The following is an 18,256-nucleotide window of genomic DNA, read 5'->3' as shown; positions in this document are numbered from 1 at the left end:
TGGTTATAAATCAATTATATTATTTTGTCAGCCCAACTTAATGCTTTAGAAAGTTTCCTTAGGAGTTTATTTTGTGGCAATATCCTGTATAAATGAAGTGCAAATAAACTTTTGATGAGTTAGCATGATTTATTGAATCTTTGTTTGGTTATTTATTTCAATTGTGAATTTGGGGTGAAAATATGGGTCACTATAAAACATTACAGTTATGCTTTCGAATAAAAAGCAGCTGTTCCCCTTCATTAATCAATACAAAGACAGTTTTCTTTCAGGAACAGAAGAGATACACAGTACCCAGTGCAGCTAGTGATACACCCCACAGCTACGTCACCAGCCAGCACAAGAGGATCTTGTCCAAGCTGAACATTTTGTGGCCTCTGCGGGCACACAGAGCCACCCTTCAAGTCATAAGAAGCAAGTCTTTTCCTGACACTTCTCTAAAGATTCAGCCTTAAATTAAAGCCAAAAGAACAAAATGCTTTTTAGTGAGCACTCAAGTCTTTGGCATTGACTTTGGGGAAATAAAATGCTTCTCAACTATTTATTATTTCAGTTACAGATTTTTAGTTTCAAGTGGAAGCAAGTTTGTTCTTTAAAGAGGGAAGATTCCAAAAGACTTCAGATTTATTTTTTTTTTCCCTGAAGCCCATTTTATAAACACCAGGATATTTGGCTGTAATCTAAGAAGGTAAATTGTTGGGATATCAGAAACACCTGAAGTTACCAGCAGCATCAATCTGAACATACAACCACCATATGCATCACACAGCACCTTCAGGAAGGCAGCAAGCCCTGATCTGACTGCTGATAACTTCTGCCAGAAATGTAACAGTTTGAGGAGCACTTGAGAAGTTTGTTTAATCTGCGTCAACCCCACTCTTGAGCTGTTTCCACCAAGACAGCCACGTGCAAAGCAACACTGGACTCCACGCAAGAAAAGGAAACAGTTACTTGAACGCTGCCCTGTATCCTGACCCAAGTTATTTTCTAGTTCCACAGTTACATCAACCCAGCTAGGGTGCAGGAACGAATGCAGAGTGTTACTCAACCTGCACTGAGAAAAAGCACAAGCTGTTTTTGTGCTAAAAAACATTAAATTTTAGGAACATTAAACCAGTTAGGCTAGAAGGAACAAGTTAACCAGAGAACACAAGAGGAGCAAACAGGCTGCTCCTGCTTTGGTTTTAGAGAAGAGACCCACAAAGAACGGGTGCGCTGCAGTGCCTGGGTTCAGTCCCAAGGTGGGTAGCAGTGGCAGATACAGTCAGAACAGCATTTGCTTCTGATCAGAAAAAAGCAAGCAGGCAACCCAGGAGAAGTCCCAGCACTGAAGGAAAACATAAAAGGGCCAGGGCAACAGCTGAAAGTTCTGGAGTGGAGTTCTGCTCAGGGGTAAAACCACCCTTTCTGCAAGAAGCAGAATGCAGAGATGCACATTTACAAGTACGTTCCCAATGGAAAACAAGCTTTGAAGCCAACAAGTCAAAAACATTTACATTCCTTTTGAAGTTTTACAACTTCAAGTCCAAATGTACCAAGTCCAAACAGACAATATTACCTCTCCAAAAGCAGCTCAGATAATCCTTACCATTTTAGACTAAGATTTAGAAAGCCTGAAAAAACTTATACATGCCAGTTTCAGCTTAAGAGTTTCAATTCACAGAGATCTCCAAGGATTCCTCAGACCATGGGCTAAATAAAAAGAAAACACATTTCCTGCAAGGAAAAATTAGAAGAAAAATCATAATTTCTAAGAAAGATACTAGAAAAACATAACACACGCAGTAACACCAAAAAAAAAAAAAGCCTTCAGCATATCCCTAATGTCATCAGTTTGCAAGAGCCCAATGAACTTAGCCTTAAACTCAACCAAATTCTTTCAGTGACAATTGCCAAAGTTTCTCTTAGTTCCACTACACTCTCACAGCCTGCTCACCTGAGGCTCTATAAGCAAGTAACAGCAAAAGGGTAAAAATCCCTAAAGAATCAAACCTGCAGTTCAGAAACACCAAAATGAAGACCCACCCTGACCAATCCCACCTTGTACTGATCTTAACACAGAATTGATGTACTGTCAATGCCTTCTGTCACACTCACTTCAGCAGATACAAGACCCTAATAGATGGAAACAGAGTGAAATTTAAGAACCTTAACACTACTATTACCATTTCTTGCATGATTTAATTAAATCTTAGAACACTTACGAGCAGACTTGTCATAACCAGATAAGGTAAGCAGATTGTTAGCAATAAAAGTAATATGCATTAGCCTTTAAATAGCAAGTTCTGCTCTTTATGAACAAGCATTTCTCTGTTGTGCTTGAGACAAGACTTCCTTTCAATAAAAGAATGCCGGTTTCTAAACTGTAGGTTAGAATATTACTTTACGTATCTTTTTCCTGGCAGCATCACCTATTAAAGGGAGTTCCTATGAGCAGATTTCTCCCAGTTCTTGCCCTGGTGCCTGGCTGCTTGCTCTTGCCCCACAGTGTTGAAAACATCTTGGAGGGTGTACATGGAAAAACAGGATTAGCATAACTTCCTCATGCTACTGCTTCTCTTGCTTGGAGGGTTATTTTTAACCCAGGTCAGCTCACTATGACTCACGGATTCACCTCATTTACAGTTGTGCCTGCACATAAAAGGAAACGATGACTGCAAAGGAAAATGGAGCTGCTGTTCAGCCAGTGCTCCCCACCTCCCACCCCGGAGCAGACTTGATCCAGACATAGTTGTTTTCTGTGGAGCAATACGCAACATGTTATACCTGTAGGAAAGTGGAGGAGTTTTGTAATTACCATTGTAATACCACACTTCTTGGGTTTTTTACAACATTTTACTAGCTTTGGAGATAGACTTACTCACAATCTAACACTTTACAACACCCTCACAAAACAGACTTCACAGAAGCCAAAGGTCCTTCCAAGGCATCCTAACTGGCCACACCTTTGGCTGCAGCTGAAGAAAACAGCATGACAAGAACTTGTGGAAAAACTCAGATACTACATCTCAGCAACGAGGTGACAACAGACAGCATGACAGAATAGCACCAAGCAGTATGTCACCGCACCCCACTCAGTGAAAGGTACACACTGCACCAGAGTGTATCAGTGCAGGACTTTACACTGGCACAATTTTATGGAAGCAACGTCCTTGCACTGGGTTATTCTCACATGAAGAAGACTGGACTTGTGATGAAGGGTTGGATTTAACCTCCTTAAGACCCAGGTTCAATTGTGAGCCTCAAAGTCTGTTTTGCACTTCATGTGCCATGTTTTTCATTTTCCAGCTGCAACAGAGGAACATGACTTTCTGCTCTCCTCACCAGATTTCACAGGTGACTGGAGACATCTCATTCATCACACACACAGAGAACATCAACCACAATCTAATCCTCAGCTTTGCTGAAATCCCTCACAACTATAGTTAAGACACAAATAGGGTAAGCATCAGTCAAGAGTCTACCAAGAACCCCCAGTCATGGTTAGCTGAGTGCTATAACTACTACGATGGTTTTTGGAAAGGCAGAGTACAACAGCTTAAACTTCACACTATGCTAGTAACAGCTCCAAGGCTTTTGGCCCATTTGGAGCATAAGAACAGTAAGCTTGAGCTTGCCTAAAAATGCCAGTGAAAGTGCAACTGTAATCCAGACATCCAGCTCATCATCTCAGAAAGAGACTCGGAGAAAGTTCCAAGCTGCAGAACACAGAGCAAACACAAAGTACATTGTTACCCAGGGCCATGACTTCCTTTGCATTAGGAAAACACCTACTGAACACCACACATGCTGATCTGCTGCTAGGAGAAGCGCTGCATTAGTGCTAAATCATGTGAAAGGTCTACAGGAAGGCTTACATTTGAGAGGGAAAAGGGAAAAAAAAAAAGTAATCAGGTTTTATATCCTGAAACCAAAGCAATGCTTTGTAGTACTTTCCACATCATGGCATCTTCTCACTTTACTCACACAAAGATGTCGTCTTTTGGCATGATATGATTTAAACCTTCATCCATTTGGAAGATTTTGTGGAACCGATGATTATACACGTCTGTCACCACCATCTAGAACAGCAAGTGATATTTGCAAAGAAATTATAATAAAAGCTTACATAAGTTTAGGCAAACTAACTTTAAATTGAAACAACATTTTATTCCTATTCTTTATCAGAATTATCAGCACAGCAACATCAGCACTGTTTTCTATAACAGCACCCACCAGCTAATCAGCTAATCAGCAAAAATCAGAAAAACAAAGCAAATAGATTGGGTCCACAGAGGTACTGAGGAGATGCAATTCCAACAGCTTTCTGCCCCTTCTCTTACACCTCTGCACTGCAATGGAAGTATCAGAGTAAGCACAGATTGTTTCATGCATCTTTTTTATTTCACAATCAAAGAACAGCATTTTCAAGCTTTTTAGGGTTTCATCACTATTCCACTAAGTTCAGCTTATCACTCATCTAAAAGCTGAGCCACCAAAATGCTTCAAGAACAAAAAAAAAAAACAAACCACCAAAAAACCCCAAAAAACAAAAACGAAACAAAACAAACCACAAAAACACCCAAAAAAACCACCCAAATAAAAAAAAAAAAAAGTTACTGCCTGCATTCATCCTTACATTTTCTGCTGGAACACCAGAGAGTCTGGAAAGTGATTCACACAGATCTGAGATGGCCCCCATCATCGGCACCACAACCCGGTACTAGAAACAAAGACAATATCACGCTTATACCAGGCAAAATAAACCTAGTCTCATGAACTGAGATTTTATAAAGCCACTTGATTTCACATGTTCAATTCCCAGTTTTTACATTTAAAAAAACCCCATCCTACCTCACCCAAAAGTGGACAACAATGTCCTTTATGTCATTTGTAAAGTCTCAACTTTAAAACCTAAGAGAAAGACTCAGATTACTTAAATTTTTTGTCTTCAACATGCCTCACCTGGACAGGCCTACGTTGTGGGTCTGCATATACCAAGGTAACTTCCATGAGACGATCTCTCCTCAAGGGCAATGGAAGGGTTAAATAACAGAAGGGATCAAAGGTCACAGAAACTTTGGAGCATTTGGGACAAACAAGAGTAGATTTGAAAAGACCATGAAAAATATCCACAATGATAGAATCATTCCTCAGCCTATGATTCTCCCAGGCCTCTTTTGCCACCGCCTATAAAAATAAAAAAATACATACATTAAAAGCTATTTCTCACAAACACTCCCTTGGCATGGCAAGCACAGGGATCAAAGAAAACTCAGAATATTGACACTGATGTCAATATTGTACCACAAGCACATCTTCCTGCACAACAGTACAAGAACAAACATTCTGCTGTAAGGCTGAACAACAGCAATGTGCCATGAGGTGTCATGAAGAGTAAGCCAGGCCATAAAGCATGACAGAGATCTCCTCTCCCAGGTAGACTGCTTTGGAGGGACAATGTTTGTATGGCCGATGAGCAGGAAGGCCAGGAAGTGTCACAAACCACAATCAAACTCCCTGGGAAGCACGACCTGCCCTACCCTTAAGCAAAGGGCACCATACCGAATCAGGTCTGCCATTGGCATCCTTCAGCTCCAAGTAGGGCTTCTTCTTCACTCTGTTCAAATCCTCATGCAAGCCATCTAGAAGAAAAGCCAAGAGCTCCTGGGAATCTTGCTGCTGGTATCCCGAGAACTGAGGAGCAAATCTGCCAACCTGCGTCTGAAACACAGAGGCAAGAGTCAGAGGGGTTGAGCATTACCTACGTATAAAAGACAAGAATAAGAACACTAACATCCTGCCTTTTGCAGACATCAGCTCCATGCTACCTTATGTTAGCAGCAGACCACAGTGAACTGGATTCTAATGCAGTAAGGGTGCCACTATCATTTTCTCAACTGTTTTTATTTCCCCTCCTAGTGTCGAGAGGGAAGAATGCATTCAGTGCTGTGATGCTAGAAATCTAAGTTATCAGTTAATCTAAGTTAACTCAGGAACCTCCAAAACAATGAGCACACAAAACCTATCTGCCTGACATATGTTGTACTTTAACTTCTCTTTCAGAAGCTTACAGTTCCCGCAATGCAGACTTGCTATAGGACAGTAACCTGAAGCAGGTGGACTGCAAGACTCAAAATGCTTGCAGAAGATATTTATGAGCTAACAAAACTGGCTTAAAACTAAGATTGAAAATCTCACCACAGTAATCTCTAGCTACTCTAGAGATTGTGATATGAAGCTAAGAAGCATAACAGCCTGAGTTAGCGAGAGCCAGAAACAGCATACCCTTACACACTTCGTATCTCGCAACACTGCCATTTAGTGTTCCTGCTTCTAAAACAACATCAGGAAGGGATCCCAGAGGAAAACCAACAATTAACTGAAGGAGTGGTCAGTCCTATGACCATCACTAGTCTTCCCATAAACACAAAGAGTCCAACAGACTTGCAAAATTATGCTTAGCACATTTTGACCACTCAAGATGACAACTCCAAGGAAGTCCAGATTGAAGGGCTGTTTATATAATGCAGATAGTTAACACTGTCACTGAATTAGCAATAGAAAAATCACAACTGATATTGTATTAGGAAATAAAGAGTAATTCCTATTCCAGCCTTAAACAAGAACAGCCCACATTAAGACACTTTTATTGATGTCCACTCTAGATTCACGTATGTCCTCTGAATGGAAGTTTAGACCAACTTTCATAGTGGTGGATGATGTGCCAGCAACTCCAAGTGACAGAAATTAACCATCTTGTTGATCCAGATCTACCTATGAATCCACAAAGGACAGATTTCTGCAGCCCATCAGACTTTTGCTCCAGGTCTCAAAAAGCATATACCCTCAACTGCAAGACTGTACCACACAAAACCTAAACAGGACACACATTTACATTAATATCAGATCATTGCTTATTTCATGCATTTGGGATCTTAATCTTCCACAGCATACCAAGATTGCACTACAGAAGCAAACTCTTAGTGTTCCTTGGATGCATTATTCACATTGTTCTGCACTGGAACATCTCTGCATTATATTTAAAACAAAAGACACAGTTACAATTTTTCCAGGGGTTCATATGCAACTGCTATATTGCAGTATTTCATCTGAAAGCAGCTCTTTACACTGAAACACTGGGAACATTACATCAATAAGTAACATTATAGGCAAGGGGATGCATTTTGCTCTCCAGTTTCTAATTTCATTTTTTTAAATTTGTAACTTAAGTTTTCCCACTGATTAAAGTTCACAGCGGGCAATTCACATGACCTCTCCTAGTTTTGTGGCAAAGATCATTTTGATGCATCTGTAAACAGCTCTAAGGCTGGAAGGTCATTTACCAAGTAAGGCATTTAACATTAAGGAGCCATAACCAATTCTGGGGTATGACACTACTGACTAGCAAGTCCCTCCCTGTACGCTGAGCAGCATTTGCATAAAATGTGAAACAACAAATTCTGTCATTGCTGCTTTCCTAACACCAACATATGTGGAAGGCATATTAGCTTCCACTGTTTCTTCTGTCAAAGAGCTTTGCTACAAGAACATGGGGTACTTACTTTAAACATACGTGGGGCCACATGAGACTGTCTCCCAGACCACATCTGTTTAATGAGCTCTGCATAGGCTTCTGCAATTTCTCCTCTCATCCCCAGTGGATTGTTCTGATTTATTTCAGCTTCATATTTGTCTTCCAGGAAATAGTCAGTCAGAGGAGGGGTATTGCTCAGACACTGAAAAAGCATTACGAAAATTAATTTACTGCACAAGACAATAAACCCGTGTGACAATGAAATAACAAACCCAACTTTCACATTAGAACATGTACTAAGTTACTAACAAAACCCAGGACACTGTGGGATACTGTAACCGTTGCAACTCAAAGCAGGGCTAAAAGACGAAAGCACCACCACCAGATACCACAGCCTTCAGAAGACTAACAGCCCATTTCTGAAACATGGTTTCTCTCACAGATGCCACACTGACTTCTACCCTGTGCAGCATATTTGCCCCCAAGTGTAGGCTCCCCCTCTAGAGCAGTCTCTACTGGTTTATCTAGCTTAAGGCACAGGCCCACTGCTCCACAGCCACTTGGTTCTCCCTCAGAAATTTCTTTAAAACTGGCATCATATTTATCACCTTCCATTCCTTCAGTGCAGAATAATTTTAAGCATTCATTTAAAGTTACTGTATTTAATAGTTCGGGAAAGTAAATAGCAAACAACCTTCTGGGAAAAAAAAAAAAAACCACCTAAAAAAACCAAACAAAAACAAATCCCTCCCACAAAAAAAAAAAACCACCACAAAAAAAAACCCACGCACACCCCCCCAAAAAAATACCACAACTGCAGACTTTTGGAAGGAAGATATCTGCTCTTGGTATTACTGTCCCTCCACATTTTGTTATTTTGTTCTGTAACTTCCACTGACGCTTCAATTTGATGAGAGTCTCTTGGTGTAACACAAAGATCTGGGTAAAAAACAAGCCTGCAAGTGCCCGAAGAGTAAAGATTACAACCACAGTCCTGCCAAGACTCACCTGTTCCTATAATTAATGTATGCAGACCTGTTTTTCCACAGGTTACTGGGGTGGTAGGGCAGGCTACCTTACTAATGCATTACATATATATCTGCACGCAACAAGTATGGAAGGACTTTAGAGATGCCACCTTAATGACCTCAAGCCTACATCCCATATTCAATTTCCAACCTTGAAATCTTAGTATAAGGAACAGTGAGAAGAAAGGTCTTCGTTCCTCCTTGAAGTGAAATACAAGCTATGCTTTGTCCTACAAAGAACCAAACACCATTAAAAAATACCCACCAAAAAGTTTGCAGTTTAAAGGCAGGAAGGATACTACTCTGTATCTGTATCCTGGCAGTGCTCAAGGCCCCTGGCAGTGTCCAAGGCCAGGTTGGATGGAGTCTTTGGTGACACGGTTTAGCGTGCGGTGCCCCTGCCCATGGCAGGGGGGTTGTAACTAGATGATCTTAAGGTCCTTTCCAACCCTAACTATTCTGTGATTCTACGATTTATATACTTATTAGCAGTGTATTGTGGTAGTGATTTAATACATCATGGGAAATCACCATAAGCCTCAGGACACAAGTAAAACTAACACAGGAAGTAGATTCCCTAATTCAGTAATTCAAAGACTCTAAGCTTATAGCAAGAAGCGACACTTGGATAAGTAAAGCAAGACCTGGATGCGTGAACAGTAAGAGAGCTAATTCTGAAGTACGATCAAAACTACTAGGGCTTCGAGGCACTGTAGTATCAAGAAATATTAAACTGGGCTCTTTCTGAACACCTGAAATTTCAGGACCTGTAGCAGATGCCTGTACAGTGCTTCACCAACCAGGTGTAGCTACACAGCTCTCCCAGCAGTTACATATGGCAACCCAGAGAGAGTCAGTAGTCCTGCCCTTTAGCCACCTCCGCTGTCATTGCCTTGATGCGTAGCTTGTGGAATTTATCTCCCATCGAATTCTTCCAGTTCCAGTGTCCAGGTGCTAAGTGTCTTTCTCTGGGCAGATGACATTAAAGTGCTTATAGACTGCTATGGTTTGATACCAGCCTCTCACTGGGAGACTGTGGCTAACAAAATTCCAAGAACCTCAAAAAAATTAAGGCAGAAATTCGCATTTGAGAGACTGATGTCTAGAAAATTAAAGCCTAACGGTAAACACAAGAAAGAGTTTTTCACATGATTAGTTTGTATGCAAAAATTAAGATTAGAGCGTGTTTGGATCAAGTTACTTTAACAATAAAAAAATAATTCTAAAAGTTGTCTCTTAGCTATGAAGTTCAAGAGAACATAATGTGGTGTAAGGTTACCATGATACAACTAAAAATAAAGTCATGCTGAACAAAAAAGTAAGGCAGCCCAAGTTTATTCTGGTATCCTGAACACCACATGCATAATGCATTATAGTTATTTTAAGACCTGTTCTAGCTTTTAAAGCTGCCACAGAATGACAGAAGTCATTACACAGCACTTGGACCGCACTAAAGTTCATAGAAGTTGGCTCATATTTTGTTTGAGATTCTTAGCAAACAACTACCCTTAACAAGTTTCTGCCTTTTTTTTTTAATGAACTAAATAAACTTAAGAGACTAAGTTAAATGAGTATAACAGTAATTATTAGCTTTGCATAACTGATACAACCTTAACACCCACACAATGACCCTGTGGCTTTTCACACTCTTCATTTTGGAGGAATCTTTAAACATGGACCCCAGAACTGCCTGCAGTGACCCGCTCATATCACTTGTGCGGCCCACACAAGTCACAACATCCTCCACGTCTGCCCATCTTTGTCAGAGCACAGCACTGGGACTTTACGTTGCAGTTGGGCATCTGTTTAGCATGACTTCCCCCGCAGCCTTCCAGAAGCCACATATTTCAGATCCAGTCCTTTATACTGTACCATGTTTATAGTACTAAAGTGCTATCATAAGTCAAACTGAATATAAACTTGAATATGAACTGATTTTTTTGTTTGGGCTTTGTTCGTTGGGTTTGTTTTTTTTTTCATTCCAGGTGCAGTCTCCTCATTGTATTACATAAAAACATCCTTTTCTTTCCACAGATTTTAATCCACAATCTCTGCAAGACTGCTCTTTAATTCTAAAGAGGGCTCTTTCAAATTCTCACCTGTAACGCAGAATTCATGAAGCAGGTATTTCCAAGGTTACTGAGTCCACAGAGCCCAGGTTGTGACAGGGAAGCATTGTCCCTGCAGCTGTAAGAGTTACAGACAAATCCAGAACCTCTGGAAGAAAGACAACACAGGGAACTCCACAGTGAGGTTATTGAATCTCAATAATGTTTAAGAGTCACACCAAATACGAGTCAAAAAGATGTTTAATGAAATTGTTTAACCAGCACATTACATGTTTGTGCTGCTTCATAGTGGCTAATGATGAATACCAGGAATGTGAAGTATACGTGCTAACTTTGGAAACATTAATCTACGCAGTCTATTATTAATTTATGGCTCACATTATTTTCCTCTGTAAGTACACAGCACTCTATCCTAACGCAGCAAGAGTCTATATGACATTACTGTAAGAGTTAATAAAAAACCAATCTCTACCTGGAAAGGCTTCTATCACAATCATAGATGGAGAAAAGAATCCCTTCCCTATGAGGTAATCCCTTCCCTCATATCCCCAATCCCCTCAAATCAGGCAATGCCCTAACAGTTAGTAAGCTCTGGAACATGCGCTACTGTTGCAAGTGAGCAAGGAACAGCAGAATGCAGGGGTTTCGAAAGCAAAGTTTGATAAACAGATAGACAAGAGTAGCAGAACTCCTCATCACACTCCTTTTCTATACAGGCAAGGATGCACAGGATTATTCACATGAAGGACAAAGAAACAAAAAGAACATTCCTGCTCTTACCCCCTGCCCAGGTGGGAGCTGTTCAGTCCATAGGAGTTACTGCTATCACCGTTAGTAATGACAGAAGTGGCAGACACTGAGGAATAAGAACTTGCTGATGATTTTGAAGAGGTAGTAAAGTTTCTGCTAGTTGCAGTGCTTGATCTGGGAGAAAGGAAAAAGAAGTAGAAACAGTGCTACTACTTTTTTCACCCCCAAACCCACCTCCCACAAAACTCCAAGGATTTGCCATGTTACAGTTAGTTCCCACACAGAGAATTTACTGCTTTGATCTATGTGATCGCACTTCCAAACACTTGACTGGAACAGAAACATTAGACAACAGTATCAAAAGCAGGAGTAAAAATCCTTGCTTGAAGCAAAATCTGGGTTCCAGACTAAAATAAGTAGGTAATTCGGACGGTGAGTGACAGAGAAGCAAGCTTTAAGTTCATGTGTAAACAAGCAAGCAAAAAAATCCCAATCTTAAAATCACAAAACACTCACCCTGTATTAAAAAGCAAGAGAGTCAGTCCTTCCCTACCTGAAACTCAGACCACCCACTCAAACAGAACATTATTTAGCAAGAAGATAACCAGGGTGGACATAAAATAATTTGTTACTAAGCCTAGTTGATACAACTGTATTGTAGCTGCAACTCAGAGGCAAGACACACCACTGTGTACATGTGGTATGCGTAGCAATCCTCAGCATTTTGAGACGGAGATACTGGAATGGATTAAAAAAGTTACTAAGCCTCAAGTCTATCCAGTTGTGGATCCTAGGTTATTCCACACTACTAGCCTCCTGGTCTGAAAAAGAACCAGAACTCAAAAGTTACCAAAAGACCAACAAGGCACTAAAATTCTATGATAGCATTCTGTCATAGACAGCTTTGGCTCCATAAAAAGAGCAAAACCACAAGGCACCATTACGTAAATAAGCTTAAATAAACGATTTTGATACTAGTTAATATCTCTATAGCAAGAGCTAACTGGGAGATGGTCTATTCTCTCCATCTTTGCTCAAATAAACATGCAAAACTGAATGCAAAAAGGTGTGAGACACCAACAGCCACAAAACAGTGGCCAACACACCCAAAGTACAGCAGAGGACAGTGCACTCAAGCTTTAGCTTGTTGGTGTCTCTCTTTAACAGGAGCTTCCAGATGAAAATGCAAGCCCCAAGCACAGTCTAAACCTGAAGCATGCTAAAGAAAAAACCACCAAACACCAGCCAGCACAACCAAAACGTATACTGGAAAGCATACTAGAAAGAATGAGCAGATCTACTGGAATAACTAAGACAACCATTTCTAGGACAGTACACGACCTGGTCATTGCATGCTGGAGGTGGAACTTCTCAAGACTATCTGGACACAATGATAAGATAGAAGAGAGAACAAGAGGGTCTAGACTAAACAACAATTACCAGACTCATGCTCCACAAGCAGGCATTTTAAGGGTCAAGATAATCTCACTAATAACAGCATGTAAATCCATTAAGAACATATCTTGTAAAGTTTGAAAGAGAAGTGAATTATCTAGAAGCAAAGAAGGTCAATCTAAAAAGTGCTAGACTTGAAAATGAAACATCTCTGCTTGACATGTTTGACCCTGCTGAGAGAACAGAGTAAGATGCTAGGAAAGTAATATGAAGGAAATCTAATAGGGAGAAAAGAAAAGGAGGTCAACAACTTAAGGGATTTCAAACTTTCCAACAGAATCATCAAGGCAGTGCAGAATCCAGAGTCAGATGGCAACTGAAGGGTGCCCAAAAGTACTTCAAGAAAATCCTATGCACACAAAACAGCTGAGAACTATGGAGGAAGATTTAAAAAAAAAAAGACCAGAAAGCGAAGATAAGAGTCAAGTCACAGAGCAAAGTCTACCTACAACGTTATCAAGGATCTTGAGGGAATTCCTGTTAGAAAATTGGAAAGGATCATGTAAGAAGTAAAGCAATGGAAGAGAGGCCAACAGCTTTCCAAGAGAGGAGAAAAAAATAGAAATCAAATACACTTGGGGATATTAATGTAAGCACTCTTACAAGCTCCTTGTCTACCTGTAATAACCTAAGAAAGATTGAGGATTTATGAAGCACAGTTGCTTCCCCTCATTTCACAGGATGGTCACAAAGGTAACTATGATTCTACGTGAAAGGCACAGATAGCAGCTAAGAAAAATTGTTTTCCTCTGAAAGCTTGCTTTTGTAAGCCCAGGAAGCTACTGTTAATGACCCCACAACACTGTAGGCTCTCAAGGAGACTGCCTCATTTGCACAGAGATGACAACAAAAGTCCTGGATGCAAAGCATTTATCTCCAACATCCCAAAAGTGGTTTTTATGAAGCATTCAGACTTTGACTAGCCAAAGCCACCTGCTCCCCCTCCCTGCCATCTCTCACAGTATGCAACTTCTGCTCCCTTAGAAATGGAGGCCCCAACACCTTGCTGTGAAGTTAGAGATAAACATTATTTCTTCTTTAAGTTCATGACTTAGAACCTTCCAAAACATTCTGGGCTACTCAGTGGGTTACCACTGAAACTACTCTCAGTTTGCTCTTTGTATGCACAACAGACACTGGACTGGAAGGTGCCACACTCCTGCAACTTCCCTTTGATCACCACTACAATGTTTCTGACAGGGATAAACACATTCAGTTACATTTCATCAACAAAACCTATAGAGGAGTAAACTATGGTGAAGACAGACTTCATGTAACCATGCTGCAGTTCAGGGATTTGGGGGGGGGTGAAGAAAAAAAAAATCATTTCACAGGTTTGAAGATGAGATTGCATGGTATAACTGCTCAATCAGTCCTCCTGCTTAAGCACAATTTAAGTGTCTCAAGATAACTCCTGTCTGAGTTAAAATACATGTTCTAGAAAAATCTCCCATCGTGGTTTCAGAATGGCTAGCAACAACCAACCCAGCAGACCACAGACAAACTGTTCTAGTGACCGACAACCCTTACAGTCAGAAGAAACTTGTGTTTCATTTGCAGCAGGAGTATCTGGTTTCATCATGTGGACATTGGTTTGTGCTCACCTCCATCTGCTGCCTGTAGAGTTCCTCTTCTATTTCTCATATCCTACAGAAGCTTTTAAGTGTTAAAATAATCTTTTAAATTTCTCACTGATAAAATACTTTAACTTCTAAGTCTCCTAGCACAAAAATTTGCTAATTCTTCAACAATTCACTTGGCTCTTTCTGAAACTTCTCATTAGTCTACTTTTCAAATCTGTTGACAGCGCCACAGGACATGATCATTCCACATGCAGTGCCAGTTATCAAAATCTTCTGATGTACACTCAGCATTCTCCTACTGAAGCACTGAGGTTGTTTTGGTTGATTTTGTCTCAAGGCTGCTACAAGAGCTCACATCCAGGAGACTGAACTAGGCCTGGAATCACATTCCTACAGAGCCCAGCATGTATTTCAGGCTCATGTCCTTCATCCCCACATACACAACTTCATGCTTCACAATACTGATGCACGTTGCCCCCCCGTTTGCCAATTAAAGACAGCAGCAGTTTCACGTCTTGCTACGCAACCTTTCAAAACCCACACAAATGGCAAGTGAGAAGAAATCTGGAGACTTGCAGCACAAAGAGGACAAAATTAGATTAATCTAGTCCAGAAACTGTGAAGCCATATGGTTGACAAGAAGAAAAACTGCTAAGCTGAACAACTTGAAAAAATACTGTAAAAGGCTTTCAAGTGGTTGGAAGACAGAGACAGAAAAAGTGTTCCAATTCAGTTGAAGCTACCCTCACAGAATACAGCAGAATTAGTCCTCCTTTAAACTACCAATACAAAAAAAAAAACCCCATAAAATATTGCGACAAAACATTTTTGTCAAAGCTAGACAAGGCAGGACTTACATTTAGTTGGCAAAGCAGAGGCCATAATGCATTTTCATTTAGAAAGTTCTTACATGCAAAAGCCTCTTTGACTTATCTTACGTACTCGATGATGCTCTGAAAGCATGGTGCCTGCTGCAAACTCAAGCACCTGAAAATCATGTAATAAAAAAATATATATAACCCACAAAATATACAACCCAGTTGCTAAATGGCTCCTCCAAAATCATGAGCACACAAGGAACCAGGAGAAGGACATCAGTTTTAAATGCGAAAGGGCATTTAATTATGGTATTACATACCTACAAAATATGTTCTCAACCACGAAAGTCTTAAAACTGTACAGTAAATCCTGGCATGTAATATCATGGAATGTTGTTTCAAGTTGAACAGATGCCTAAACCAGGACAGAGTACTTGAGAAAAGCCACATGTGTTATACCATATAGGTGAACTAAACAACAATTCTTCAACATTTCTACTGAGGAGAGTACCAAGGGGAGAGGAGAGGTGATCCACCACGTATACACTGCCATCAGTAAACAGAAAAGCGGGAAGAGGAAACAACAAGAAAATTACAGCAGCAATTAAAGAACCAAAAGGAATTTTACTGCCACGTATTGCAAAGGGAGGCAGACAGCTACCAGGCAGATGCTAAATACAACTTCCCTCCTGTTTTCAAATGGAATACTTGATGGAAAAGGTTCTATTATTACAGATCTGACACAATTTCTTGTTCATTTGTGCTAAGAAAATGACACCCAGGATAAAAAAAGTGTGTTCTAGGACTGAGCTGGAACCCTGCTAGCTCAGGATTTTATTTTGGGAGTCTTTTCAGTAACAATCAAAGAGGACCAAGTTCCACAGAGTCATTGATAAAATGTCCCTTCAGAAACAAAGCATGCCTCCAATTCCAAAATTCCTACAATAAGTATAATCCATATCCTCTTCTGAAACCTTGTCTGGTAGTAAAAAAAGTTTCAAACTACAAGAAGAAGAAAGTATTTTGTTCCCTAGGGAGCAGCAAACTAACATAAAAATATACCACCCAAGGACTGCTGTGATGTTTAATAGCATGTTTTCTGTTAAATGCCAGCCAGCCTGATGGCTGGGAAATAGGCTGAAGGCTGCCAAATGTGGAAAAGCTGTTTGCCCTGGCAGGAGCCAGTGCCTCTGACTAACAGCAAATGGTGGGGGAAAATCCTCACAACAGGAAACTCACCCACCTCACAGTCACCTTGCACACACATATTCTATGAGTAGTGAGCGACATGAACTCCCAGCTTTCCGAGGCCTCTTTTGGCACAGAGACAGTGATGCAGATCCTCACTGTTCCTCCACCAACAGCAGGGAGCTCTACATCCCATTTGGTTTATGGCATCAAAACTCTAAATACACAAACTCTCTCATAAGTTTTTAGTATTAAAGTGATGCAACCTAAAGAAAACAACTCCAAATATAAAGTTTCCCATGGTCTTGGCAAAATGGTATTTTCTCCAGCTAAGGAAGAGAGTATTAGAGCTAAATGTTTGCCTGAGATAGGATTAAGTACAACACAAAGCACAAAGGAATAGATAATCCTACACATATGAATTAATTCTTTCAGCCATCATTATCAGCATCAAGTCAAACAATTTCACAAGTGTTACATTATATTAAGCGAATGTTTATTTCCATGTCATTAGCAAATACTAATCTGCGTACCCATAATCATTTTCATTTAAGCGTCTCTAAAGGTTAAAGTCTTTACATAGCAGACTAGCTGACAAAAAAGGGAAAGACAGGCCTGGGAATGCTACAGGGCTCCTTTTTAGCTTTGTTTCATGTGGAAACAACAGGTTATGATCTGGTCTTGCACGGCTCCCTCTCTAATACTGACTGTCAACCGGTACTTGAGTATGTACATGATGTGAATGTTTAGATGCTTTTCACACAATACTCTTACCAAAAATTCGCTGTAATATGATGGACGTTCTCCTGATCCATTTACCCAGTATTACCTCTCAGAAGTAGAGAATTGTTTAAAAATAGGTTTTGTTGACCTATTTGATCCTTTCTTCAAGTTTAACACTAGTAAGATCTTGATCTCAAATGAGAGAACTTGGCAACAAGTTCTGGAAGTTAACCATATTGTGCAGAAAAGCATTTTCTTTATCATGGCCTACTCATAGGAACTTGGTATGAGCAGTTTCTTACCACCGCAAGCAACTTCCATTCTACATCATTCACTCTATACATACAACATTTCATCAAGCCCCTCTTCTACTCAGTTCTTCTCTAAATTAGATAGTAGACATATCTGTGTAGTACTTACAGGCTTGTAAAATTGCATTTGTGGCAGGGGCGGTTGTTCAGCTATTTGAATACACTTAAGGGGGAACAACCAGAACTCCGAGCAGTCACTACCAGCAGCTTTGGAAATATACTCCAAGATCTTTTTTGTTCTACAATAGCAGAAGACTTTTTCTTCCTCCACTGTGCAGCTTGCAGAGGTAGCTTTTTAAGTAGACTAACTCAACGTAAATAGCACTTGTGCCTCCTAAGAACCTAAAGATCCTAAAACTTAAGCTATTTAATCCTTACACAATCTATTTGAAATAGGCTTTAAAACAGAAGACTCTTGCAAAGAAATCAGCAACAGAACCTTGGAAGAATGTTTATTTTCAAGATTTCCTCTCCTTCAGAATAGCCAAAACAAAGAAATCCACTATAGGCCGTGATAACCAGGCTCCCAGAGAGAATGTGTGGTGGCTACAGTCTAGCAAACAAGCTGGACAACATAGCAGAAACCTTTAGAACATGCTTGCTTACTTCGCCAGGATATGCTGTCCAGGCCATGTGCCGTCTTCATTTTTCACTTCTATTAGAACAACCTGAAAGAGAGTTCAGGTAATTAAGAAAGGTAACTGCAAGTCTACTACATTTTGCAAAATCGTTAACAAATCCCATTTTCAATGTTTGCTCAAAGCACATAAAAGCAAGTGAAAAAAAAAAACATATAAGAGAAAGCAGTAGATGAG

General features: G+C 40.2%; 1 protein-coding gene and 1 long non-coding RNA gene across 12 annotated transcripts in view; both read right to left on the bottom strand.

The window, feature by feature from the left end:
- Window positions 1–18,256, bottom strand: part of USP4 (ubiquitin specific peptidase 4) — a 38,722-nt gene that overhangs the window by 14,742 nt on the left and 5,724 nt on the right. For 6 of the 11 annotated variants that reach the window (XR_003993727.1, XM_030501392.1, XM_030501395.1 and 3 more), the window contains exons 6-13: window positions 18,048–18,109; window positions 11,394–11,537; window positions 10,644–10,761; window positions 7,545–7,718; window positions 5,545–5,703; window positions 4,945–5,169; window positions 4,619–4,702; window positions 3,967–4,061 (exon numbers count right to left, since the gene is read on the bottom strand). Coding sequence is in view for 10 of the 11 variants with exons in the window: in XM_030501392.1 (XP_030357252.1) it covers window positions 3,967–4,061; window positions 4,619–4,702; window positions 4,945–5,169; window positions 5,545–5,703; window positions 7,545–7,718; window positions 10,644–10,761; window positions 11,394–11,537; window positions 18,048–18,109 (1,061 nt within the window). In the remaining variant the exon portion in view is untranslated. Of the gene's footprint in view, window positions 1–3,966; window positions 4,062–4,262; window positions 4,505–4,595; window positions 4,703–4,944; window positions 5,170–5,544; window positions 5,704–7,544; window positions 7,719–10,643; window positions 10,762–11,393; window positions 11,538–15,470; window positions 18,110–18,256 lie in introns of those variants that run through there. The other 5 variants (XM_030501399.1, XM_030501394.1, XM_030501393.1 and 2 more) reach the window with 5 other exon arrangements.
- On the bottom strand, window positions 650–3,960 carry LOC115614459. Its single transcript, XR_003993728.1, has 2 exons — window positions 1,589–3,960; window positions 650–1,049 (listed from the first exon to the last, which is right to left on the bottom strand). It is a non-coding gene; the product is annotated as an uncharacterized LOC115614459 (long non-coding RNA).

This window comes from Strigops habroptila, chromosome 11 (genome assembly GCF_004027225.2).
Source record: "Strigops habroptila isolate Jane chromosome 11, bStrHab1.2.pri, whole genome shotgun sequence".
Taxonomy (NCBI): domain Eukaryota; kingdom Metazoa; phylum Chordata; class Aves; order Psittaciformes; family Psittacidae; genus Strigops; species Strigops habroptila.
The sequence above is the reverse complement of the archived record's forward strand: the minus strand, read 5'-3'. Positions and strand labels throughout refer to the sequence as shown.